Source organism: Micropterus salmoides, unplaced genomic scaffold (genome assembly GCF_014851395.1).
Source record: "Micropterus salmoides isolate LMB-PRFRI ecotype aquatic unplaced genomic scaffold, ASM1485139v1 Ms_hic_scaffold_19, whole genome shotgun sequence".
Classification (NCBI taxonomy): domain Eukaryota; kingdom Metazoa; phylum Chordata; class Actinopteri; order Centrarchiformes; family Centrarchidae; genus Micropterus; species Micropterus salmoides.
This window is the reverse complement of record NW_024041039.1, coordinates 18,517,690-18,544,297: the sequence shown is the minus strand read 5'-3', so window position 1 is coordinate 18,544,297 and position 26,608 is coordinate 18,517,690. Positions and strand designations below refer to the sequence as shown.

Below are 26,608 nucleotides of genomic sequence, written 5' to 3'. Positions count from 1 at the left end.
AATCTCCCTTTTCAAGTATTGAGAGAGACCCAATGTGCTAAACACGCTGGCGGAGCTACTGTACATGAGCAGAGCACGGATTGGTCAACAGCTCTGCCACTCAAACAGCAAACACTCTCCCACTTCCTCTGTCCTCCTTTCCTGGCGCAGCCTGGGAGGAGGGAGGGGAATGGATCTTTTCTGTGTGAGTCGCCGGAGCTACCTCAGCCTGCTCCTTACCACCTGTCCTTGACTTACCATGCTCAGACGAGACTGAGTGGAAACTGTGCTGCTTGCTCCTCCCTCTGGCACCTCTCTGTGTGTGTTTATGTGAGCAGCTGCAATTTTTTTTAAATCCTTCACTCTGTGTGTGGCTGTTTCTTTCTACCTGTGGTGCTTCAGTGGAGTGGCGAAGAGAGGAACGTCCTCGGCCGGTGGAGTTCTGATGGGTAGCAGTACTGGCCCTGGCTGGGACTGGGGATGTTGAACGGGGGGAGGGAGGGCCTGTTTGAGCTGGGACAGCAGCTCCAGCAGCAGGGGGAGTACCAGGCCGCCCTCCACTGCTTCCTCAGCTGCCTGTTGGGACTGACCCATGTGCAGAGCTTCACCTCTCTGCCTAACTGCCTACACCAGGTGAGCCAGATGCCTAAAGACACAGGCACACACACACTCTCTCACACTCATAACATTTATGTATCTCTCTCCTATACTTTCACACACATACCAACATGTGTGTGCTTATTCATTCAACATGCTTCTAAAAATTTGCTGTATCATGTATTTGCACAGCTGTATACACACATTTGTATCACTTCTCCTTCAGAGCATCATAAATGATCACACACCTCAGCACACAGGACACATTCAACCTTGATATCAGCAACACCAATGTCAAATCTAACAGTTCATCATGAGTGCTTGTGTTGACACTGTTAGAGCATATCAGTGTCACTGGGACTCATAGTGTGCATGCTGCTAGATGAAGTATCGGATGCAGCCCTAGTGAATAGTAACGGGGTTATTAGACGGCTCACATTGTTAAAAATACTGTAGTATCCAGTCCATGTCTGTCCCCTTTTGTGTGGGCTGTGTTTTGCTATTTTTGAGCTCACAGGCATTATGTTTTGCCACTGTGTAGCCAGGCTAAATTCTTAGCAGATTACATATCGGGGTGCTTTACAAGGCCCTCCTACAAAGGCGAGGCTAATTTTAATTCTGTTTAGTAATACCGGGAGGAATGTCCCTGATGTCAAAACAAAGCCTTTGCTCCAGAACTTTGGAACATCTGGCTTGATGTTGACCAGGCCAATGGTGCTGCGAGGAGAGTAGAATTACTTGTTTTGACAGACCCACGACATCATCAATGAAATATTTAATATTTAACCATGTCCCTTGGTTGTTTTTCTGTGCTTTACAGATTGCAGAACTCTTCATCACTGAAAAGAATTGTATCCTTTACTAACTCAGGGAAAAGTATCACTCACTCCCTCACATCTGATGCTTTCACTTTCACCAATCCTTCAGGGCTGTAAGTGTTAGCAAGCAGGTTAACTATGAAGAAAACTAGTTTTCTATTGCTATGAGAATTATCAGTGGTGGAAAGCATGGCAAATTCCACCACAATGGACGACGTAGACCATTTATAGAAAGCGGTGTAACCGGGGGGGAGTGGATGTCTTTAGACAAGTTCATAATAACACATTTGTCCCAGAATGTCATACATATTGCGTGTAGCTCAGGCTATGTGTCTGTCTCTTAAGAGGATTTGTAGGCTCTTATCTCTGGACAACAGAGTGGAAGAGCACTAATTAACCTGTTTCTGCACTGACTAGCCTGTGCATCACCACTTTACTGCTTCTATAAACTCTAGCAGTATAGGACATAGAGATAATAGAGAGGTGCTACGTTTCAGGATATATTACCTCCATGGCTCTTCTCCCTGTTACTGAGACACTCCAACATTTAACTCGACAGCTCAGGTTATCCACCTCAGCAAGGATCTACCCCTTACTATCCATTTTCCAAAATAGGTCGATTTGCTGAGCTTCACTTCATCAATAGCCATCAGTAGCATGAAATGGTGTCTACTTAAGAGGGTCCTATACCATGACAGGTTTATATCTTTTGACATACAGCACAATATTACATAACATCATCAATGGTAATGGTCTTGTGTAATGTCAAACTGTGGCGTTTTATCTGTGGTAGAGTTATATCATATGTTGTTTTGTAAGTCAGCAGCAGAGAAAAGTAATTGATAATTTAATCACAAACGTGACATTCACAATAATATATTAAAGTAAGTATTGCATATAATGACTGTAATATCACTGTGTGCAGACATTGAAACTAAGTTTTCATTTTCCATTAAATGATTCCACAAGTTACTTTTTACAGTAGTTCTCATGAACGTGAGCTGAGGCAGTGATGTTGTGTTCTTTGCAATGGTCCTCCAGGGAGGGAGGTGAAGGGTCAGTGTGTTCAAACTGAGAGAGGATAGGGGAACTTTGGAGTTTCACACAAATGTTTACAACAACAGAATTTGCGGTGTCTCCTATATAGCACGTTGTCTATGGGTCCAGCCAGGATTAGAGTTAAAGTTGAATTTACATATGCAAAGTATCTTGGTATCGTGCTGGTACACTGGCTTTATTCCAGGCAAATATACTGTAGTAGGTGCAGTTGATAGTGGCAGTGCCACGACCGCTTAAGGCTTGATGTATTGTTATCAGTGCTGGCAGTATCCACAAGTAACCTTTGTCCAAAGCTGGCTGCTAAGTGTTTGCTGATATGTGTTTTTTGGAAAGTATGCTGACCCAGGTCGAATTGACTGTAATCTCAAATAACAGTGAATATTAGATAAAAATCTGGGCATATATTATAAAGTGGATATGCATTGCAGAAAGAGTAGTAATAGATAGTCAAAGGGGGCTTAAGAACACAGTCTAATCAATATAGTAGTATCACAATTAGTCCCATTTGATCAGATGATTTATAATTCCAGTGGAAATCCAAGATTCCTACTGGCTAGAGTAGATGGTGTACTTTGTGAGGTTATTTCAGTGCACTCTTAACAGAGTTATGCGGCACGTGTGACCAGGTGTGCCTTTGAAAGTGCCAGTGTTAATGCAAGTTCTTGTCGAGTTTTGGAGTGCAGTCCAATTACCAGTTCAGGGGAAGTTGTGTGTGTATGTGTGTAGATGGGTAAAGTGGAGCACACGTTCCCTGGAGAGGATTGTGTGAGGTTGCTGTTGTGGCATTGTTGTGGTCCAGCCAGGCTAAAAATAGCAGACAGAAGCGGTGCTCTGACCTTTGGTAATGGCGGTTCCCCTAATCCTCCCTCCCAGATGGTCCACCTCATACTCACCTTATTCCCTCGCTGCCAGGTGACTCCTGGGGCAGATAGGCATCTCTAGTCATGCTGTAGAGATTTTTACAAAACATTCAAATAAATGTGGGATATTGTGTGCAATAATAATTATTGCAGTGAGTTGCAAGGCACTTTATTATTAAAAATGCTGGGTTTTTATGACATGCTGCCATGTCGTCTCTTACTGTACTGTACACTAAATTATTCAGATATACATCTACTAATAGCTTTTCAACAACCACCCCTCACCATCCACCATCTTTTCTGGTATCTTGTGGTGCTCAACAGAAGGAAAAATCTTAATCATTCTGTTTCGTAACTGCCCTTTCCTTTTGAAATGTACAATAGGATTTTAACAGTAGTGTATCTGATGTGTGGCTCGCCTGTCGTGCAGTACTGACTTTATGGTGACACTGAAGGAAACTAGCTGTTGTGGTTTTCAGCCACAAACTTCAGTGTTCTATAAAAGTAGAAACCTAGTGTCCATCTTCCCAACCTAAATATATAAAAAATAGTAGATATTTAGTTTTATTTGAGACATGTTAAAGTATAATTGGCAAGTAGTGTCACCACAGTGATGAAAAGTGAAATACCCAGAATGGACTTTATACATGAGTGATCTGGTGTTAAGTAGAACGTTTAGACAGGCTAGGCTGTATTTATTTTAAGCATTCTACATCCCATTGGTCTTTAAATTCAACTGACAAGCATCAGTGGTGTCATTTTACAGTTGGACAGACCCTCATAGGCTCTATTTTTAGGATCCTTTTTATAGAGTCTTTTCATGGAAACAAAACTGGCACCCAGATCAATCAAAAGGAATCTGTACAAAGCACAACAACTAAAGCTAAAACCAGACAGTGGAATAGGGATATAATATGAGATTATACAATGTGTAATCAGAGACAGCTACACTGTCAGATTCAGCATTTGAACCTGGTTTTGCGTGACAGTTGCTCCATTCGAAATGTAGTACAAAAACCACAAACAATAGATAACACAAAAACAACACACCAATAGTTTATGTATATCGCAAAAGCCAGACTTCAATATCAACAATCTGTTTAGGATTACTACACATTCTGTTTGCGTGGAGGGGTCATTCTTAAGAGAGCTGGGAAAAAAACAAAAAAACTGTGTTGAGCTGGGCAACGAGGCTGTTTTTAACTTCAACTTCGACTAATCCTGGTGACAACTGAGACTGATCCTTCACCCACATAAACAGATGGGAAGGCACTCCAGTTCATCCAGGCTGAAAAAATGTTCTATGAAGTGGCATTGATTGAGCTCACGGCTCTTCAGGGGAGCACAGGCAAGTACTTTTGACCTTTAAGCTATTAATGAAATGTTAATGTAATATGTACAGTATATTATGCAGAAAAGGAATGTCATCTACTTTGACTTTGAATGTTTTTGGTAATGCTTTATTTGCCTAATAATTTCCTAGGAAGTTTCCTGACATTTGGTATCAATTCTAGGTAAAATAGAGTGCTCCTTTCATATACTTCATACATATACTTTCATATACATTTGGTTCCAATGAATTGCTTTTAGTTTGTGCACATCAGGTCAGCTGGACAAGCAAGTACAGTATATAATTCAATAATATATATTCCCTATAATAAGTTATTATTCATATGAAAACTTTCAAAGCTAAACAAAGCTTAACTGTGGAGAAATGGGAAGGGTGATAAAAAATTGTGTGGAATCAAATTTTATTGTTCATTTAATATAGCGACTGTTAGCAAAGCACTAGATACAGTGAAGCTTTTCAGTGGCTTATAGACTGTGTTTGTAATAGGCAGCTCTCCAAAGTAACTGCATCTACAAACTGACCTGCAAATGATATTATACAGTGTGCCTCTGTAACACCCTAAAAATCTCTTCTGTTAACTCATCAAGCCAATTTGAAGTCCATCTTTGTTTACAATATACCTGGTGGAGCTTTAAGGGCGCATTCACAGCAAAGCCACTCATTCATCACCTGCTGCTGCTCCAGACGTCTGCCTCCTACTCTCTGTCTGCTGCTGAGGCAGCAGCGCAGTGTAGCGTGGGAACAGTAGAGGAGATCGGGGACAGACATGGTAGAAGACAAATGGCCACACTTTGCTCATTAGGAGATGCGTGTCGCTATCGAATACAAAAGCCCCTGATTCAGCACTCACTTGGATTGAATGCTGGACTTCTCCAGAGGCAGAGCTGGTACTGTAGCTGCAGCTTACAAGCTTTCATTCACTCCCCAGTGTCTTTTTCAAATGTACCCTTCTCTGTGTTTCCCCACTGAAAGCCAACATAATTGTCATTTTGTGATTTTTGTAATGCAAACAAAAGTCTTAACCTGTTACAATGATTTATTTGCACATGCTCGTGGCATGGATTGCAAGCCACACTATGTGTGTGTGTGTGTGTGTGTGTGTGTGTGTGTGTGTGTTAGGTATTTACAGCGAACACTGTATGTTTGTGGTTTGTCACTGTGTACATGTGTACGTGTTTCGGTGTTCCGGGGGCGTGGTGAGTGCGTTGTTTGACTCCCTTATCTGCTCTGTCCTGCCCTTATCTCTGCTCTCGTGTCTCCAGTCCTCAGTTGGCTCAACTCTGCCGCTCAGGCTTAAAGTCCGCAGCAGTGCCAGACAGGCTGATAGCCAGAAACTCCGGCTTTATTTTTTTAACTCTGTGCAGTGGTAGAGAGGTAAAGAGAGCACAGGACAGTGAGAAGGGAGGGATAGATAGACGAGCAAAAGGAAAGACTAAGCGGTTTGTTGGTGAGCTGACTGTGATTCCATGCCCTGTGTTTGTGTAACAGGGCCTCAGGAGGAGGCTACGCTGGGCTCTGCAGGATGGACAACCCCAGAGGAGCTTTCAGAGCAGGCCTCCCAGGCACAGCACCTCGAACGGCTGGCCCAGCTGTGCATCATGAGCAAACAGTAGGTAAAACTGTGTCCTGCTTTAGCTTGTTTTGTGGTGTAATTAATGGGGCATTACATGTTCGGTTGTATAATAAAAAGCATCTGTAAAGCAAAACCCTCGGCTTAGCTTATAAAATCAAACTGAAATTATCCTGAGATAAAAAAACATTGATGCTCTTAGTTTTTTACTTAATTAAATTAGAAATGTATGCATACCCATGTACACTAGCACGTTCACACATTTGTCTTTCTGGAATGGAAATTTTTGGAACTAGATAAACTCCAGATCCAACTCTTTTTCACTAGAATTGAATTTCCTGTAGATGTGGAGAAAAGAGACACCGCACTCTACGTGAGTGTTACAGGAGGAAAACCTTAACTGGATCTGGTGTCTCCTGTTGCAGGGGTACTTTGTTAGGCCATAGCATGCACCCATTTTCTGTGCCTCTGTTGTCATTGTTGGGATTAGGCCATTTAACCTGATTGCCAGAGAGGGTGACGGGGTGGAAGGTTTGCTCGGCGGAGGGCTGATCACAGTGCTTCATTAATGCAAGGAGCATACAGTAGTTAAACTTAAATGAGATGGTACTGATTGTGCATGACTGTACCCGGAGGCTTGGGTTTCTGGCTAAGCAGGTATTTGCTTCTGCTCTTTGATCTTTCTTGCAGACCTCCACCATAAGCCTAAACCCTCAGTTTTTATTTCTTGTCGACAGGAAGTTGTAATACTTCCTGAATCTTTCAGTAATGTCGCAGGAAGCCCTTTGGGCCGGTGAACACTTTTCTGTCTTTGCAGATCAGATGTCCCCTAAAAAGGACCTTCTGAAGCAGTGCAAACTGACACCTGGCCATTACTAATTGAAGGGAAGTGTGGGTTTTGAACAGCAAAGCTGACATCTGTCACACTAAACAGAGCTTGCTCTACATCTATAGGCACATGTGAGGGTGTGAGGGTCATTAATATCCTTGGCTGACTTTCCAAGGCAGATATGAGCCGAACAGCTGGCAGATCCTCAATGTACCACATCATGTTCACCTAGCTTAGTACTAAGCAGAAGAGTGGTGGAAGGTCAGGCACAAGTCAGTAAACCAACCTGTAAGCACCATGCCTTCTGTAATCCACCCTGGAAAATAGAAAGGGGCAGTCAGTGCTGGCAGAAATAGAAGGTTTCCACTTCCTCCATAAGGCGCCTGAGCACCTGTAGCCCTGCTCTCCGTGTCTAATCACAGTACACGCTTGTTTAGATTTCTCATGCTGCTGTGCTTTAAACACTGAAACAGATACGCTTACGTGACAATGCAGCATGAGCTATTACATTTGATTAAGGTCAGGCATTGTTGTCTTTAAAAACATTTGTGTTTAAATAAATGAAGAATGTGCATAGGTAGATTTCATCTGAAAGTGTCTGCTTTTGTTTTCAGCAGTTATAAAAATTTTACTCCAGTACTACAGAAATCCGTAGAGGTAGCATTTGTTTAATCCTGCCTTTCCTTTTCCTTTCAGACCTCATCTTGCTCTAGAATACAGCGGTAAGGTATGTCAATTTCATCATTATCTTTGCTTCCTCTCTAGTTTTTGAAACGATTCAAACATTTTATACCACTCTTATGTCAACTTCAAATCCCCCTGTCTGATAATTCATCTTTCAGGCTACAAAGATCCACCAGAGGGCCTTTGGTAATGACCACCCCATTACAGCCAGAAGCCTGGAGCTTATGGCCACCGTCTATGCTGAGATTGGCAAGACTGAATATTCAGGTAAACACTTACCTGGGATGAATGCTACAGAGTGGCAACACTACTGCCATGCTGATGTTACTTACTTACTCTATGAAGATTAATACACAGTGAAAAACAAACATGCGGAGGACATCTCTCTCAGCAGTATATAATTTAACACTGTTAACATTTAAGGGCGGAGACCTTGCTGTCTTGGGAGGCATGACAGTAACAGAACAGCGATGTTAATCTCAAGAACAAGTTATCGACTCTGTGCTTTAAAGAGCACACAGCATAGTGAGGATATGGTTTAAAGCAGTTCAGTTAGCCTTTGAATCATGTCAACCGATGAAAATGTTAAATTAATAAACACTTGCAGTCATGTTGGACATGAGTGGTTTTATGCAGAGCGAAAAAGAGAAGGAGCTTTGTGACAGTTTGAGGGCACAGTTGTGGTGTACAGTATGTACGCTTGGCTTGCATTAAAAAGGGAGAAAAATTCTCTGCCATATTCTGAACTCTGCAATTTTAAGAAGACTGCTGTGGTGTTAAAAGCAGTACGTAGAAACCAGCCTTGTTGTCGAGTCAGCTTTCAGAGGCAGTGGTGCTGAACAGGGCCAGCTGCACAAAGACAGGAGTGTACAGCATATAAAGACAAAGATTTACAACACTCCCTGAATTTCACCTCACATGGTCTTAAACATGTTTGATGAAGAAATGAAAAACGAGCAGGGCCAGAGAGCAGTTGTAGTTGTTGCAGATCAGAACACAAAGCAGTCTCTGCGCAATTTGTGCGACCTTTTAGTTTGTATTGTACACAGAGAAATCCCTCTTTGACCCACTGTAAAAGGCTTCAATAGAGGCACATTTAACTACTTAGCCCTCACAATATAAATGAAGGAGCAACCAGACTGAGGCTCATTTTTATCTCTTTGGTAAAGAAACTGTGTTGAGATCAAGTAAAATTTAATTTGAGTATAACCAGAACCTTTTTGAGGTCCTGGAATGGTAAATATGTTAATGTAAACATAGTGGGGAAAAAACAAGTGAGTTGTAACTTGAACCTACTAAGCTGTACTCTACCTGCATAGCATCTTTTCTACGACACATTTGCATGTTTAACTTTGTATGTTTAGCTTCACCTCGTTGTCTGTCTTCAGAGCAGACTGCAGACTCCAGTACGAAGCAGCTCTAGCTCACTACTTATGTATGGTCATGGTTCTCTTCCTAGACTCCCTGGGTCAGTGTGTGTCTGCACTGTCCAAACGCTTCGCTGCTGCAGAGTCCATCAGAGACACCGTCAACTGTATTCCTCATTCCCACCGGGAGAAACACTCAGAGGTCAGACACAGAAAGGACACCCACCACCAACAGGAGGACACACCGAAACATAAGGTAGTGTTAACAACCCTTGCAGGGATCTTCAGCAGTGTTCCCCTAGATATGAGCAGTTTGTTTGCAAAACATTGTTGCCTTCCAGGTGTTTGTTTATTTGTTTTGTATTTGAAATTTTTTTGGAGCTTGTCATGGATATACTTATCTACTACAGAGCTGTATCTAATGCAGGTGACCAATGGCAAAGTCCCCACCTCCATTCTGAAGAGGCCAAGTCCCAACTATGGGTCAGACACAGAACTCAACCACAGACGGAAAGGCGAACGGAGGGTTCGATTCAGGGAGCCAGAGACCACAGTACATGGTGAGACGACAGACGGGTTAACAGTTTGCAACAAGCCCAGCCTGTTCAGTCACAGACAGTCAGATGTGTTTCTACAACAAGAGAGAACATACTGCCCTCTGGTGCTTTAACGTCTGGACCAAACTAATCCAGTGACTTCATATCACCCATAGTTTCGACAGGCTGTCCATGTCAGCAGAGTTTACAGAGGCATTAATAAGGGAATGCATGCATATAGTAACAATATTAATGTAATTTTGATTGTTTATTTAAAATTGGTTCCATCCCAGCTTACATTGGGGCCTTGAACCCATATGTAACAGCAGTGTATGCCTTGCACTCAGCAGTAAAGAGAAAAAACAATATGCATTAAAACATCCTGCGATTGCATCGTACACTATTGTCCTTCGGGAATTCTCTACAATTTCAAAATAATTTAATGCAGAGAGACCTCCAAACATGAGTGTAGGAGCCATATTCATACTCGTAATGCTCCTCTCAAGTGTCAGATTTGTTCCCAGTCTCATCCAGACATACTTCATGTCAAAAAAGAAGATAACAGTGGTTCAGAAAAGAAGGAAAAAAACAACACTGAGAACGATGTAGTTTCTTGTGCCTATGTGTCGTTGGGTCAAGAGTCATGTGAAAACACTGGGGCTGGAGAAGAGGAATGTGTGCTCGCTGTTGTACCAGTTAAGCTGAAGTCTAGGAAGAGTGAGAGATATGTGGAAACATATGCTTTTATAGATCCTGGTAGTACAGCACTATACACAATACAGCACAACATTTTGCACTGAAGACATTCAGAGGAAACTAAATCTACAATGAGCAAGTGATTTGCTTTTTTTTTAGTTAATTATGCATGCAAATGAGGCACCGTGGAGTCTGTTCCAGAGAGATAGTGGAGTCTATATGAGGGCACATCAGCGGGTCTGTGGCTGCTGTACATCACAGAGGTTGGCTCTTGTTGACTGACTGGCCTCTTTTCTGTCTGCTTCACAGACATTCCTTACTGTGACTGTTTAGGTGGTAAGTCTGTCATAAAGTGTTCAGAATCACTATGGTAATGTGCATGAGAAAGTGGCAACACTACTACACTTTATTAAAACACAGTCTGCTGGATGTAAAAATGTGTGGGGAAAGCAGCAAGAAAAGAGATTTAGGTTAATTAGGTAAATCATGTCAATTAAATGTCACTTTCCATTAACTTTGTTGCCTGCAATGCAAAATGGAGTTAAGCCTTTCACTGTCACCCTTCTTTGAATTACGTTTGAAACACAGTAAGCACAGTTTGTGTAATAACGCTCCGCTGCCACATGAAATCCTCAATTTAAAAACTTGCCTGTTGAGGTCTTGACTCTGCTGACTCAAGAGGAAAGAGAGAGAGAAAGAGAGAGGCCCATGCATGTGACAATTAAAATACTCATTTACAAACCAAAATTGTGAAAAACTGGTCTTGGTTTTTATGTTTGTAGCGTATGAGACGACCCCGCCCCGCCCCCACCTCGCCCTGTTCACTTGCCTCTTCCTGCTAATGTCATTCCTGGGTGTGGCCATGTACTGCACAGATCGCCGACGCCCACAGCGAGTGTGCGAGGAGCTGGAGGCCGCTTTGGCTGTGTACCTGCTGCATATGAAACAGCTTCTGTGGGGCTGCTGGATATGGCTGACCATGCAGTGACTGAGACTGACCACAGGTGGAGACATGGAGCCGCCTTTGTTTTTTTTCAGACCCTTCTTTTTTTCCTATCTCTGAAGGAGCCCAGGCCTACAAACACCTCAGCCATTTGGCACTCTCTGTACACTGTCTGTGGTGTTAAACCACTCTTGCAATGAAAAAGGGAAAAATATGTAATCCCAGAAATATGTAGCTTCCATGTCTGTATGTATATATGTACTAAGATGGTGGGCATGCCATTCCTTATCTAAGATGATTTTGCACATCTGCAATGTTGATGCTCACAGATACGCTAACTTAATCAACACAACCATGATTTTTAAGTTCATGTCATAGTCTAATGTATGTGAGTGAATGTTTCCATGGAATGCAAATATTTATTTTGTTACCTTACATGATTTGTGTATATCAGATATTACACAGAACTGAATGTGTATATATGGTTCAATATACTAAGGACTATCACAATATTACGCCTTGTAATTGCACATAAATGAATGTAGAGATGTTTGGAAACACCTTTCCCTTGGCACGGGGCACATTTGAGAGGAGGAGGATGGAAGCACAAATGTGTAAACTGTTCGAAAATGATCCGCGAGATAGAAAACACAGGGCTGCAACACTTCACAGTGCCAGGTTGAATGACTTAACAGATGAAAAACACCTCTTTCTTCACAGACTGTCTTCAGCTGATTCCCAGCTCCACTGAGTAGGAAATCTGCAGCACAATGTTCTCTCTCCTTATCTATTGCTGAAGAGAATATACTCAAACTGAATGAATGCTAATGCTTTTGACACTGTTCCTCTTTATAATCGCTTGAATCCCACAAAATATCCTTGATCCTAAATGTTATTATTCTTCTATATTGTATATCTGCATCTACGCAATTATCCAACTTTCAATTAGTTTAAGTTTTTTTTACTTTTTGTTACCTGGTACATTTCTATTTAAAATAATAATATTCAGGTTTTAATCATGATGTCAAATGCTCATCAAACTTTGGACAAATGTATGGATGGGTGTGGCTCAATAAGTATTTGCAATCTGTTAAAAAAAAACAAAAAAAACAGATGTACTCCCTATATCAACATCATTACTATTAATATGAGGCCAAACACAGAAATATAGCAGAATCAGATACTCATATGTCAGTCCCTTTATCAAATGAAGAAAATAAAATTCAAACAGCCAAACCACCGCACCCACACACCTCATTATGAGCAATAACACACATCACATAGTTTGCAGTAAAACATTGTTCTTTATATAACAGGTTTCAGGGAACTCAAAAGGAAAGCGTTGGATTTTGGAGGTTTCACATATAAATGTCAAAGCAATATAAGGCTAATAACGCCTCTATAGAAGAAAGGAATACTCTCGACTCTGTACTGTCAAACTAAATTGTCATTAGCAATAAAACAATACCCAGTGAACTCATGTCCTGTTTATACACATTTAGGTTAGAAGCTGCATTTCACGGCTGTGCAAACATTTATGGTCACTTTGAAAGAAGTGCCTTTATGAAGGGTTTTCTTTGTTCCTACCGTTTTATGATTTCTGTTGTTTTGAATAAAACTGTCATTGCCTATCAAAGTCAAGCAGATGATTTGCTTTCGTCCTGTAATCTCTGACCGCAAGTGAGTGTGCGATGTGTGTGCAACAGGGAGAGATATGCATGCAGGTACATTTGTGCGTCTGTTCACAGTAACACAGTATATTGGTTTGTAGCCTATAAAGAAGAAGCCTGAGTTACTACTGTATATGGCACAAAATAAGATTTGTTTGCTTTTTTGTCTCACACAGATTGCTAAAAGCATTTTTAGACTGGCTGCCTCATATGTGAATACTCTGAACTACAATTTGTCATTGTTATAAAACACCTTTTGTAACTGTTGATAAAAGTGTGAATACACTGCAAAAGCACACATCACCTTGCTTTGTTGCAGCATGCAAAGAATTCTCACTTCATCAAGTAGTGCGCATCCTACCAGAAAGAAGCCTACTTTAGGAACACATTTATTGGTGTATGAAACAAAAAAACACCCCTTTACATCTAAAACCCACCACCCTATTCATTTGTCATGCATTAGGTCCATGCAGAAGTTTCACAAAGACAACATGATCCAGTCTGTCCAAGCCGTTAATACTGTGTTGCTAAATAGAAATTCATGAGTTGAGAAAAACTGGATGTACATTTCCGTTAAAGGATTTTAATACTATCAGAGCTGAGCTGTGGTTGTGTGTCCTGAAGAGGAGTGCACACTGTGGATGAATAAACTATCAATTACCTTTGGAGAACAAAGCTAAAAACTTTCAGTTTGATTAAATCCATAATCAATGGGAGCAAAAGCCAAATAATTTCGATTGTCTACATAGGCAAACATTGGTGTTGCTCATGGCAGGTGAGAGGACTGTACCGTTGAGTGTGAGTGTGTGTGTTTGTACGTCCTCTGGTTTCTAGATCAGGCCGGTCTTGAGGTCAGAGTTGTGACGTGAGGGGCGGCTGAGCAAAAGCTCCTTTTCATGGATCAGGCTGTCCAGCAGGTCCTCTTGTCTGTAGTTGTGGTAGACCTTCAGGAAGGCCATCACTGCGATCCCAAGCCAGGTAAGCCATGCAGCCCACAGGCCAAACTGCAGGTGGGACATTATTGTAAATATGACTGAGATTCAGGATTTTGTTAAACTGTCTGGATGATATTACCAACAAACAGTCTCACCTGAGCTATAGCAAACTGGTCATAGAAAGCAGAGTTGTCCAGGCCAAGTTCTAGATCAGTGTCCTGCAGGTCCTCGCAGCTAAAACATGACAGACATAAGCTGGTATTCAGGAGGGCCTGCTGCGCTGTATAAGGAAAGTGTCTGAAAAGTTTAATGTGTGTGTTGCTCGCTCACCTGCTGGGCATGGTCCCACTCTCAGTGATGGAGTCACACCACATGTTGAAACCCACACTGACTATGGTGCTGGACAGGAAGATTGTGAACACCACCAGAGAGCTGATCAGCAGGTTGAGGAAGGCGTTGAAGACGGAGCTGCAGACAGGTAGAGCAGACATTGAAGAGGATAAAAGCTGTGCAGTTTCTGCCAAATGTTTACATACATTCCAGTCGTTTCTCTGGGAACATAAGCCTGTAAAACTGAAACACTGTATGATTTGGCTTTCTGTGGTGAATGGTGTCTTTCAGTTATAGCTACATGACACAGGTTGGAAATACTGCATGTGAGGCACAGTATGACTTTGATTTTTCAAAGGCTCACCAGTGTTTCCCCTCCATCTTTATAATGGAGGACGGCAGTGATTAGTCTTTTTATAGGCTCATTCTATGGCGTTTATGACCATAGCATGCAGTGTATATGATTCTGCCACAATAGCGCGCATATAAGAGAGTGGGGGATGGACAGAAAAAAACATATTTACATTTACTGGTGTACCTGAGCCTGTCCTACTGAGCTTTTCATAGTGCTGCTATTGTATTGTGTTGAACGAACACTTGTGAAATGTCACTCACTCGTCGTGCCCTTTGCACAGAAAGAACAGAAGCCTCCATGCCTGCACTGCGGACAGGATGAGGGACGCTATCCCGACAAAAGTGATGAAGCTGCAGGCGGACTCGGGTCCCCACTCCTCCACGATGAAGCGCTGCTTCGACACAGTGATGTTCTCATTTTGCCACATACCCCGCGTGAAGAGCAGGCATTTCCCCCCGAAATCCTCCGTGTTTTCGGACAGAGGAACCACGGCGATGAAACCGAATACGAAGGCTAAAAAATAAAGGATGCACTGGGCGAAAATTAAATTATCGAGGGCCATTTTTCTGTCTCCAACCTCGGCTCTCTGCGTCCTGGAGAAACTGCGGCTGCGCAGTGGGGGCAGCGATGAGCGGAGGCGCAGCATCCGACGACGCGTTCTGCTGCACATTAATGAGGCCTTCAGGGTTCTCCATCTTATCCACACACAGAGATGTGGAGATGGTCCTCTTCACTGGTGTTTCCATTGGGAGCATTTTAGGTATTTAACAGTTAATTATAACATTTAACCTCTTAACATAGCCTTTCGTTTAGCCCTTAGGTAGGAGGACATTGAATCTTACAGGCTGCTACACATATACGTTCAATCAGCTTGTTCGATCTCTACATTGAAGCTATATAAGTTTAAAATGAGAAAAATTGCCAAAGCATCAACTGCATGTTTTTATGGCAGCACAATTCCATGAAATTCAAATATTACAGATATTTTGTGCATCAATAAATCCATTCCCCCAAAATTCTGCTAGACATTTCTGGAAACTTTAATAAATAAAGTTCTGTAAATTTTAATAATGTTAGGCTATACAGTATGCATTTACAAGCTATGCTTTGTACTTACTTATGTTTAAGAGGTTAATTCAAATACCTTATAAAGAAAAAAATGAATGTTTTCTTAGACTGGGCTAGACATTGTAGGGGCAACTCTTCAGATATGTTAATTCGTGTGGGTTCAACGCAATCATGCCCTTGTACATACACCCACATTTCGTGCCCACATAAGGCAGTGCACTAACAAATTAGAGTAATGGTTTGTTTATACACAGTGACAGTCCTTAAGGAAGGGCAGGTAGCTGTCACAGCCATCTGACATGCTTCACTGAGCCCATCTGGTGAGCTGGCCAAGGTGTCTTTCAACCTTGCTTCCTCAGCCACCCAGGCTCAGTGCCTCTCACAGTGCCCTCCAGTGGCCATGGCACCTGCATGGTCAGACCCCTGTGTTTCATGCTTGAGGTATGATCATTGTATTCATGTGCAGTCCACAGATGCAGGATGCTGCAAAAGCTTTGGATGAAAAGATCTTCAGTTGATTATTTTTAAAAATATTTTGATTTTGATTAGAAAACGTAAATTTAATTTTCAGATGGTAAAAGTGAAACAGCAAAGTGGCCAGCTTCTTTAGAGGTTGACTTTGAGTCATTTTGCAACAGAAAATATTAATCGTACTGCAGTTTCTGGGGAAGTATCCCATGCAACACAAAGACGTGTATTTATACAAGAGCTTTCCAGACATCAGACGGCTATTTGTATCCATCATACAAACTGCAGCATTTTGCATCCTCTCCCTTGCACATGATTTATGCTGCACCACAACACTCTAATTTCCATGACGTTATCGGCTCTCACATTAGCTTGAGTTATTGTGTGTCTGCTTATGTGAGCATAGTCTTGACCTCAAAGCTGATTTCATTCCAATGTTCAGAACCAGTTTGCTGTTTAGCATCATTAAGTTGTGTTACTTTTGTCATCCTCCTTGGGCTTTTTTCTTTTTTTTCTTTCTTTTTTTGTGGCTCTGGCAGATTTTTATTCTTGGGTGTATGATAAATATCCCACTTTATTATTTCCTGTGATAAATCTTTTTGCAGTTTCAACCTTTCTGTTGTGATACAGTATTGTATTATATTAAGTATTGTACTGCTTGTGAAAGCATTTTCTCTTTTTTTCTAATAGACAAAAACAAAGCACAGAACAGCCAAAAAAATAGGATAGGATCATAACAAGGCTGACATACTTATGTTGTCTCTGGCTAGAGCTCAGACATCATCTGGTATCAGATGCCACACCTACAAGGTCATAGAGAAAAGCCCAACAACTCCATAAGGCATTCCCCCTTACACAAACAGGAGATCACACCCACATCCACACACACATAACTCCAAACCACACTTTTAAATAATACAGCATGTGTGGGCTCATGAACTGGGCACCCAGGGGAGACCCAAAGCAGAAGTGTGTCAAGCTGAAATATGTGTTAAGTTATTCACCCCCAGAACAAGACACGAAGGGAGGGCGGGAGGAGGATGCTAACCCAAATGCAGTCCCTGGGCTCTGTGCAAATATGGGGAGCGATGGGCAGCAGAAAGCATTGGGAGGTCATCCATTTTTCATGAGATGCAGTGGCAGCAGCGCAAACATCCTTTCCTTTCAAAAGGAAAAACAGTTAAGAATATAAAGTGCAGAATCATTTTCAAGGGCACATCACTGCTTTTTTTTAACATAGTGCATTTAAACTTCACACAGAGAAATATTTGAAATTTTATAAAATTCTTGTAATGTTAGATCAGATAATAAAAATACATAATATAAACCATTTTAATGGAGTTTTATTTAGCAAAATATTTAATAATTTATGTTTATCAATAATTCCTGAGAAATACATCATTGGGTGAGTGACATGTGGTATTACAGTGGAAGAAAATGGGTGTGGCAGGGCAATATCACTGGGTGTGGAAAGCTGCTGCTAGAGGCAGCGGTGGCAGCAGCAGCCGTCAGAACAATCTGACCGACTGATTGATGAGGAAGGGGAGATGGATCGTGTTGGGGTGAAAACTGTATGTGCTAATCATAAAGCCAGTAGTATGATCAGTAAATTCATTGTGGTGTTAATCCGTACTGTATTGCTTTAGGTTAATAAATCCACTCCAGATTTGAAATCAAAATGAATTTCATGTCTCATGCATTGTGTTAAATAGACTAATATATTTATCATTCAGTTCAGATCTCCATGCACTGTACTATGTGTCAAAGATCTACTAAATCTTCATGCTCTCATCACTCTTTTTCCTTTCCTTGATCGCGTTCTCCCACTTCTTATAGCACCTTGGAAAACCTTCCCCAAACTGCTCCAACCTGCAGGCTCCTCTCTGTCTGCCTGAAACACAAAACAACAGCAAAAACAGACACAATTACAGCCTCATATCCTGGGCAGTGATGTGGAGGGCCTGATGAAATATCCTGTACCCATTAATCTTTCCCTAGGGGGCGCAGGAGACTACGAGCACTGATTAAATGCCCCTAATAGAGGCCATTCGTCTCCCCTTGAATCTTGAATGTTTCAACATGAAACATCACCCAACACCACTACTCCCTGCCTCACTCTGTGCAAATATTGGCATTTTCATAAAGCCAGCAATGTCGATAATATTTCACTTTACCATATCTTTTTGAGCGGGCATGATCTCTTTGTGAGCTTCTACGATTTGATCGATGACGTTGTTTTTCACTGCGGTTAATATCTCATTTATAACTGTGCCACAATAACAGTCATGCATGAGGTCACATGGGACGACATCAGAATTTATGGTTTGCACTAATAACTATGTTTAATATCCGGATTTTCTTATCTTTAGCCAGCCGGGCATTAAATAGATGACAGGTTTGATCAGCCATTAAGGGTTTGTCTTAAACTCATTTTCACACATTAGTTGTTTATATTTCTCTTTTAGGCAAATCCTATGTGGCATCATTTCTGGCCTGGATGAACAATTAGATAAGATTAACAGCTCTTCCTTCAAAACAACCCCCTGGAAGCACACTCACACTGAAACTGCAAGTTAATGATTGTAATGCATTCACTACAAGCATGCACTGTACAACCAAAATAGATCAGCCGTGACAGACACACATTGTTTGTACAGTATAGGCTACTCAGGCCCAAGGTATAATCATCATAAATTAACATGGCCTAATTACGTTTCACCTGCCAAGCTCCATATGGTCCCCAATTCTGAACAAAATAATTATGTGACTGCATCCCAATTAAACAATTATCCAATGAAAACTCAGTAAAACAATTACCTGGTCATATCCGTGCAACAAAACTACAGTGCTTAGCAGTGTAATGTTCAAGTTGATGCACAGGAAAGCAGTAAAATTATGCACATAAAAAAGGTGACATCAGATGTTGCATTTATGACAAATAAATAATAGCTACATTCTGTGTTATTTCATGCATATGTGCGTCTGTTCTTCAAGAAACAATTCAAGGGATTCAAATCCCCTGAAACACTGCCCAAATGACATCATTGTAGGCGGAGATCTTAAAAGAAATGGTGTTTATGCTGGAGGACAGGAGAAAGAGGAATGAAGGGTTGTAAAGAGGGCACCTGCTGGGTTGTGATGAAGCAAAATCCTCAGGGACCAGAAATGAGATCATCCAAATCAGAGAGGCTGTCAAGCTTCTTAACTGGAACAATAGTGGCCCCTACTGACCAGACTGGTTTTATCTCCTGTGATGAATACACCACAGCTTCAACATACAGTATGAATCATTAGAGGAAAATACCTGTTTGTCGTCTCCTTTTTGTTTTGCAGTGAAGTCCATAAAGTTGACCAGACTGTAGGAATATGTTTGGCTCAGTACAAGAGAAGGCCTCTTATTATCTGCGAATGGACAGAAACAAAACAAAGTGTTAACATAGTCAGGGCAGTGACTGTGTAATTGCTTCCTATTGACATTTCATCAGTTGTAATCATCCATTGTTGGAAACATCGACCCCAAAATGGAGGAATCTGGCACTATTCTTTTAATTTTATGCAACATTGCTCCACTGTTATGTCTTTAACCCCTGTCCCAGTGACAAGGTTGGGGCGTCAGCGTGGGGCAATAGGCCGTAGGTCCCTGAAGCCCAGCGGTGATCAGCCCAACCCAGCAGATGGAGGGAGGTCTGCTTGCAGCATTAGACAGTACAACCCTCATAGAAAGCATGGGGGGGGGGGGGGGAGTTTTATGGATGACTGATTGCTGCAGCAAGGTTAAGGAAACCAATTTCTGACACTTCACTTCCTCACCAGTCTCCCTCTCCTAGCAGCCAAGACCCCCCGCCTTCGGTACATGTACCTGTGTCCTGCACCCTGCAGTGGACACCAGCACCTCTGACACACAAATTATCTGGCAATGACAAAACCAGTTTTGCATATTGCTAATGGCCATTTGCAATGTTTTGGGAGCGCTAAACGTCAATAAAGCAACTGGTTGCACATATTTCATTATTTCTTCTGACCACTGTACAGCATAGGGTTTTATGTGATTTTATATGTATAGTATTTTTATTGCAAAGATAAAGAAACATCTAAAAATTTTCACCTGATGTGATAGCTGCTCCAGGCTCTGTAGCAGGTAGAAGGCTGCCGATAGCTCTATAGGCTTCCAGGTCCTGTTTCCACCAGCTGCCCATTTTGCTATGATCGAGCCAGGCTGAAGTGCTCTGGACACAGGGTTCATCCACCTTTAAGTGCGCTTTGGGGAAGCTCTCATTGGTGGTGTCAGAAGGAGCAGATGTGGTTTTGATGTTGCAGGTTAGGCTGGGGGTCAGAGGGCTACCAGAGATCTGAAGCTGTGTGGGGTAGGTAGAGCTGCACACGGGGGAGGGGAGGCAGATCTCAGGAAGACCCATCACTGCTGATGCCCTTGAGCCACTGGCTACAGGATCCTCTGACAGAAAGCTCTTGTGAAGGTCAGTCAGCAGTTCCCGAGTGGTTTCAGACATGGCACAGGAGAAGCTTTGACTGAAGCGTTCCACTGCTTCCTCTTGCTGTTGATGCTCAGTTGTTTTCTGGGCTCATACAGTGTGTAAATGTATAAATGTATAACATATGAAGATCCCCATTTTGAAAACAGGTACTGTGATAACCCTACAGTACACAGTGTTTAGTTAAAGAGAGATCTGCCTACCTGATGAGGTTCTTCTTCCAGGAAATAGTTAGGTGCCTCACTAAAACTGAAAATTTTATACGGGATGCAATCTGATTGGTCCTCTTGGTTGAGTGACACTGCAGAGCTCCACATATCAGTGACATCAGGGGGACCATGAACGTTTTTTTCCGACACTCCTTTACAGCAGGCCATTTTCTCTGTGGATACAAGTTCATGCAGTGATGTGAACAATCAGGGAACCACAATTCAGCCTGATCATTTTGTCCCTCTAGCTATATGAACCTACACACCATCATCAGGTGAGTGGAAACTGTGACTCTCCATCTGGGGCTCACAAAGATTGGGCACTGATTGGTTATCCTCACTGCTCTGTAGAAAAGAGGGAAGATTCATTCTGAAACCAAAGGAAACAAATAGCACTGAGTTTCTTGGCAGTGTTATGTGCACTAAGTATAATGTGAGGTAAAATGACCTCTGACCTCTCAACTGCATCAACACTGAGAAAGTCCCTGTTTGAGAAAACATTGGTCTTCTCCCCTTCTTCTCCCTCTAGAAAAGAGTTGAAGTTTCTCTTTATCTTTTTTTAATGTGAAAGGTGGGCAAATAAAATCCAAAACAAAGCTTACCCTCTGCAGAGAGCACCAGCTCTACCAAAGCATCTTTGTTCAAGTTGCTGAGGAAAATGGGGGTTGTGGTGCCATCTAGTGTCACTGTGAGCTCAGCGCAATCTGGAAAAGCTTCAATTGATGAAGGGGTTCTGCGGTCTTCTTCATCTTCCTCTTCCCAGCTGTGATTCTCTCTATCATTGAGGAGAGAAGACATCCTCTGCAGAGTCAAGGTACTTTTATACACATAAGCACAGTCCAGTCTCAACAAAGGCAAGGAAGAGGCCGAGGTGAAGGAGGAGACAGACTCAGAGCTCAGGTCCTCAGAAGAAGAAATCTGCTCTGATGGCTCAGGTTGCTGCTGGGACAAGAACACCCATAAAAAGGGCATTAGTTCAAAATCACATGTGGTAAATATCAATTGACCTTTAGCAGGGACAATGAAATGTATACATTATGGATAGGCTGTTCCTCTTCTCGTTCATCTGTATGTGCTGTTTGCTCAGATTCTTCTACCATGTCCATTGGGGAGGGGCTGGGCGTGAGATGACGCAGAGCCTGGGTTGACAGAAACATCTCTCTGCTGTTCGATTTTCTCTCTGTGTGCTCTGGCCATACCACCTCACTGGAATAAAGAACACGGAATGATATCTTTGAAATACTGAACATATTCTAACGTAACTCAACTTCTGTTATCCACATTTCATCTACAACCTCAGTACCTTGTCTTTGGACGTGGCTTTCTCACTTCCATCACAGCATTTCTAACCAGTTGGACCAGTTCCTCTGGAGACACTCTGTTGACATTCTTAGCCTGATACAGTTTGGCAGACAGCGGGCAGGGTGGACTTCCCGCTGAAGGGTCATTTAAAATAAAATATAATGCACATTGTTTTGTCATGATTCCTTTTTTTATTTTATGAATTTGATCTGCCATACCTTTCTTCAGCAGTAGCAACTGTGAATCTGTAGCCTCAATCAAATTCGCATTTGCATTATGTCCTTGACCCTGATAAAGATTTTCAGGGGGAGGGGACAGTCAGTTCAAGGCTGAACACTTTGGTATATTTTACATATACATACATATATTTTCCTGTATTACAAGAGATGGCTTACATTGTGTCCTGCAGTGATGTACTTTAAAGGCTCTGCACACAGACCAAATCCATTACAAGCCTGTAGGAAGTAAATGGCCAAGTTGTCGCTTTCTGTGTGACCTCTCTTCAGTAGAGCCCAGGCTTCAGAGACACAACTGGAGACCAGAGACATTGACAAAAGCACACAATGAGACAAATGAGGGGGGGGGATGATGATGTGGCTTTTTAATCTTAGATGATCAAAAATATTGCCAGTAAGCCATTAGTGTACCAGAAAGTACCTGTTTTGAATTAGTACATCTGCACAGAGCTTAGCAACCTCCTCGCTCTCTATTGCGGGTCTGGTCCAGTGGAGGTACCTAAATGCCAACTGAGGCTGTTTCTTCATTAGCAGACAGTGGATGATGCAACTATGCTGCCAAGAGAGCCAGGGAACAGCAGCCCTGGGGCTCAGTAATAGCTCCATGGAGGCCTGGGTAAGACGTAACACGACATAAAGCAGCAATATAATGATTACTTTGACTAACATTTATGATGTTGTCTCCTAACATCTCTCCTTCTTGCTGTTATCAAGAAGTAAACTGGCAAATTTCTTATCATCCATGAAAGCATCTCCTCTTCTGAAAGAGAGTTATACTGATGTACTGTTCATCACTAATGAGTGGAACAGTGGAGCGTTAATCATATACGCTACTCAAGTGGCCCATTAGTGTCACCTGTAGACCATTATGGCTGCTGAAACAAGGACACTAATGTAATCAATAGGATGGTTAACTGGTCGTTGAATTGCACTTGCATCACAGTCGGCTTGCATGTGTTCATTTTAATGACTATATCAAAATCTGAATCAGTCACTCACCTAATATACTCTGAATCAGCCTCTTTGTTATATACCTTGATGTGTCCAAGATCGAACATCCAGAAGGCCCTGATTTGTTGGGAAAAACTGGAAGGAATAGTGAAGGCATGGCAGAAAGATTGGAGGAGGTCATCTTTGCACTGCAGGAAGTTCGCCATATCCAGGACAAAGTACATGAACTGTGATACATATAGGTTAAGAATTACATAACTCATATAGTACAATATACAGTACTGTGAGCATCAATTCTTCTAGGTACACTACACGTAGTTTTTGAAGCAAACATCTTGGAGAACTACCCACAGTTTTTCTGTGGATTTATGCAGTCTCAGTTGCTTCTCTCTCTTCATGTAATCCCAGACACACTCAAGAGGGTCCTTGTTTGTTCTTTACACTAAAGATAGTTCTTCATGACTTTCGCTGTATGTTTGAGGTCATTGTCATGCTTCAAAATAAATTTGGGCCAATCAGATGCCTCCCTGATGATATTATATAATGAATAAGTATCTGCCTGTACTTCTCAGCATTAAGGAGACCATTCATTCTGACCAAATCCCCAACTCTGTTTGCAGAAATGCAGCAAACTTGCAAGGAACCTCCACCATGGTTCACTGTTGCCTGCCTCATTCTTGTACTATTCTCCAGCCCTTCTGCGACCAATTTTCTGCACCCCATTTCCTGTGTTTTCGTGCATAGATGTCTCTTGGCCTTGTTTCCATGTCGGAGGTATGGCGTTTTGGCCATTAGTCTTCCATGAATGTCACTTTTGACCAGACTTCTCCGGACAGTTGATGGATGTACCAGGGTCCCACTGTTTTCTGCAGCTTTAAGCTGATGGCACTGCTGGACATCTTCCAATTGCAATGGGAAGTAATCATGATGGGCCTTTTACCTGCTGCAGTAAATTTCCTTGGTCAGCCTCTGCATCTACGTTTCTCTGTGCTTCTTGAAAGAGCTTGGACAGAACATCTGGAAACCCTTGTCTGACTTGAGATTTCTACCTAGGAGAGACCTTGCTGATGCAGTCTAACTACCTTGTGTCTTGTTTTTGTGCTCAGTCTTGCCATGGTGTTTGCCTTTAGACAGTAAACTGTCTTCTGTAGCCTCACCTTGGTAGCTGAGTTTGGCAGTTCTTCACCCAGTTCCTTACACGCTCCTTTCTGTTTCAGTTCATGGTTGTGTGTCAAGCTATATATTAAATTGGGGATTATTAGCACCTGTTTGGTATACTTGGTTAATCATGCATCTGATAATGTGCCTACAAAATCCCTGACTTTGTGCAAGTGAACCCAGAAGAACTGATGCTATTTCAGAGCCAAAGGGTGGTTTTACCAAATATTGATTTGATTCTGTTCACTCACTTTGCATTTTGTTAAGTGATCAATATAATCTATCAACGTCTTATTTTTTAAAGCATTCTTAGTTTACAGCATTTTCCCACACATGCTAAAATGTTTGCACAGTACTGTATATATACATTTATAAAGTATTTATCTGAAATAAAACAGAAAAGAGCACACTAGAAGAAAATAGGGTGTACTGTATGCTCCACAGAGGGCTTTGTCTGTGCTGTATTTGGATGGATACAATTGCTTGGACCGACATGTTGTCGATATGAGGCACCAGCACGAGCTTCAGCAGGGCCTGCAGATTGGGAGGAGGATAGCACTGATCTGTGCAGTCTTCAGAAGTCCAAATGCATCCATGTTGCCTGTCCAGCTGAGACACCATACCCTGTATTAAAGACCTAAATCTTTCTCCCTCCTCCCATCTAGTGAAATGTAAGAAAGTAGAAAAGCAGAGAGAAACTTCAGAGAGAAAATAAGTATAATGGCTCGGAATTCGTCCATCAAGTCAAATATTCTGAGTTACCCAGGTGTCTCAAGATGAGCTTTCCGATGACTGTGATCCATTTCCTTCCACATCTGAGAGATGCGCTTCACCTCGTGAGCCTCTGACAGCAACAGCAGAGAACCGAAAACATTTAGATGTGTCATAGCAGCTGATCCTGTCAATATAATGTAATGTGTGTCATCGTATCTGTACCAGGGTACTTGGGCAGAAGTCCCATGATGCCCCACCACTGAACCAGCCGTCCCAGCCATATGTGTTGCTTTAGAACCCTGTGCTCTCTGGTCCAGCAACCATGTCTGACGTTGGAGGAGCCGAAAGCATCCCTGCACACCACACATGGGACCCCCACACCTAAATATAAACATAAACATTTTAATTCTGGTAAATTCTAGACATATCAGAAGGTTCCAACTGTATGCTGTATGTGTTCTGAATTGTGTACCATGCCAGAGATGAGCTGAACTGAGCTGTTTTCTTGCCCATTGGGCCAGGGTGAGCAGGTTCCTCAGTCTCTGGAGCAGCATGTGCACTCTGGTGAAAGAGCTCCGGTCCAGAAACATCCACAGACCCTGGCATCTGCTGAAACCTGTGGAAAACACAACAGGTACAAAGATCCTTAATGTGTACTTTGAAATTCAAACATTTAAACATAATTAATGAAGAAACATGTTCTTACATAGGGTTAATAACTCCTTTTTAGCAAACTCTGATGTCCTCTGTACCCAGCAGCTGAAAGTCGGTAGGATTTCGCCTATGTCAGCTTTACCTGCAGCAGGGTATTATTGGAGATGAAATGTTAATGCACCAAACAACAAGTGTTGCAAGTAGTGGACAGAATTGTAGTCAAATGCCTATAATGTACCTTCAGCTGTAAGCTTCCGTAGCCAGCGGATGATGGCTCTTATGTTGTTGCTGGCTAACGCCTCAGACCACTGCCCCTCTGTATCCAGCATGACTGACCTCACACCCCAGGCTCCACATGGAGACAGGGGAGTTCACGTGGGAAAAACAATGCTGATACCTATGGTTCATTATAGCAAATGAAACAAATGATTATGTATGAAAGGTTACTGTATTGTAGAGGTGTTTTAACCGTAGCTAATGTCATCTCAATGAGTTGTTAAATAATATGTGCACTTAATCCTGGAAAACCTATCATGGACATGTTTCCATAATTAGATCAATGGATTGTGCAGCAACAGCTTGAAGCGCACATGTGGTAGGCATTATTTTGGGAAGCCCCCATAGAGAAAAAAATTTAAGATTTGTAGAATACTTACTTGGAGACGTGGTTTAGTTGTCCAGTAGCTCTGTTAGACTTCACTCTTGGTCTGTGCAGCAGTGAGTGCTGTGTGTTCTGTCTGTCTTGCGGATTTGCTGACTGGCCCGGTGACTACGGTAAC

General features: G+C 42.1%; 2 protein-coding genes across 4 annotated transcripts; one reads left to right on the top strand and one right to left on the bottom strand.

Moving 5' to 3' along the window:
* Positions 1 to 169: 169 nt before the first annotated feature.
* Positions 170 to 12,765, top strand: cunh14orf180 (chromosome unknown C14orf180 homolog). Its single transcript, XM_038728232.1, has 9 exons — positions 170 to 612; positions 1,397 to 1,427; positions 4,575 to 4,661; positions 6,153 to 6,273; positions 7,760 to 7,790; positions 7,906 to 8,014; positions 9,207 to 9,370; positions 9,542 to 9,674; positions 11,129 to 12,765. The coding sequence occupies exons 1-9, from the start codon at positions 460 to 462 to the stop codon at positions 11,332 to 11,334; spliced, it is 1,035 nt and encodes a 344-aa protein (XP_038584160.1). The 5' UTR covers positions 170 to 459; the 3' UTR covers positions 11,335 to 12,765.
* On the bottom strand, positions 12,474 to 26,608 carry LOC119909937 (transmembrane protein 179). 3 transcript variants are annotated; one of them, XM_038728218.1, is made up of 21 exons: positions 26,486 to 26,605; positions 26,068 to 26,226; positions 25,882 to 25,971; positions 25,648 to 25,791; positions 25,398 to 25,556; positions 25,224 to 25,305; positions 24,939 to 25,122; positions 23,387 to 23,530; positions 22,774 to 22,964; positions 22,512 to 22,647; positions 22,335 to 22,404; positions 22,118 to 22,250; positions 21,849 to 22,020; positions 21,417 to 21,753; positions 21,270 to 21,339; positions 21,081 to 21,184; positions 20,809 to 20,987; positions 20,221 to 20,689; positions 19,420 to 19,517; positions 17,164 to 18,006; positions 14,269 to 14,362 (listed from the first exon to the last, which is right to left on the bottom strand). In XM_038728218.1, the coding sequence occupies exons 2-20, from the start codon at positions 26,156 to 26,158 to the stop codon at positions 17,896 to 17,898; spliced, it is 2,964 nt and encodes a 987-aa protein (XP_038584146.1). In that variant the 5' UTR covers positions 26,159 to 26,226; positions 26,486 to 26,605; the 3' UTR covers positions 14,269 to 14,362; positions 17,164 to 17,895. The 3 variants fall into 3 exon arrangements, with proteins under 3 accessions (XP_038584148.1, XP_038584146.1, XP_038584147.1); XM_038728219.1 differs by lacking the exons at positions 14,269 to 14,362; positions 17,164 to 18,006; positions 19,420 to 19,517 and having other exon boundaries at positions 20,445 to 20,689; positions 21,081 to 21,159; positions 26,486 to 26,608; XM_038728220.1 differs by lacking the exons at positions 17,164 to 18,006; positions 19,420 to 19,517; positions 20,221 to 20,689; ... (15 more) ...; positions 26,068 to 26,226; positions 26,486 to 26,605 and adding exons at positions 12,474 to 13,963; positions 14,050 to 14,128; positions 14,840 to 15,252 and having other exon boundaries at positions 14,225 to 14,362.

Bases quoted from the DNA above. Each gene is read 5' to 3' on its own strand.
- cunh14orf180 (XM_038728232.1), top strand. From the start codon at position 460: ATGTTGAACGGGGGGAGGGAGGGCCTGTTTGAGCTGGGACAGCAGCTC. The intron at 6,274-7,759 runs GTAGGTAAAACT...TTTTCCTTTCAG, and splicing joins CTGTGCATCATGAGCAAACA to ACCTCATCTTGCTCTAGAAT. The intron at 9,371-9,541 runs GTAGTGTTAACA...TATCTAATGCAG, and splicing joins AGGACACACCGAAACATAAG to GTGACCAATGGCAAAGTCCC.
- LOC119909937 (XM_038728218.1), bottom strand. From the start codon at position 26,158: ATGCTGGATACAGAGGGGCAGTGGTCTGAGGCGTTAGCCAGCAACAAC. The intron at 22,405-22,511 runs GTAAGCCATCTC...AATCTTTATCAG, and splicing joins ACATCACTGCAGGACACAAT to GGTCAAGGACATAATGCAAA. The intron at 18,007-19,419 runs GTATTTTCCTCT...TTTGTGTTTCAG, and splicing joins AAAAAGGAGACGACAAACAG to GCAGACAGAGAGGAGCCTGC.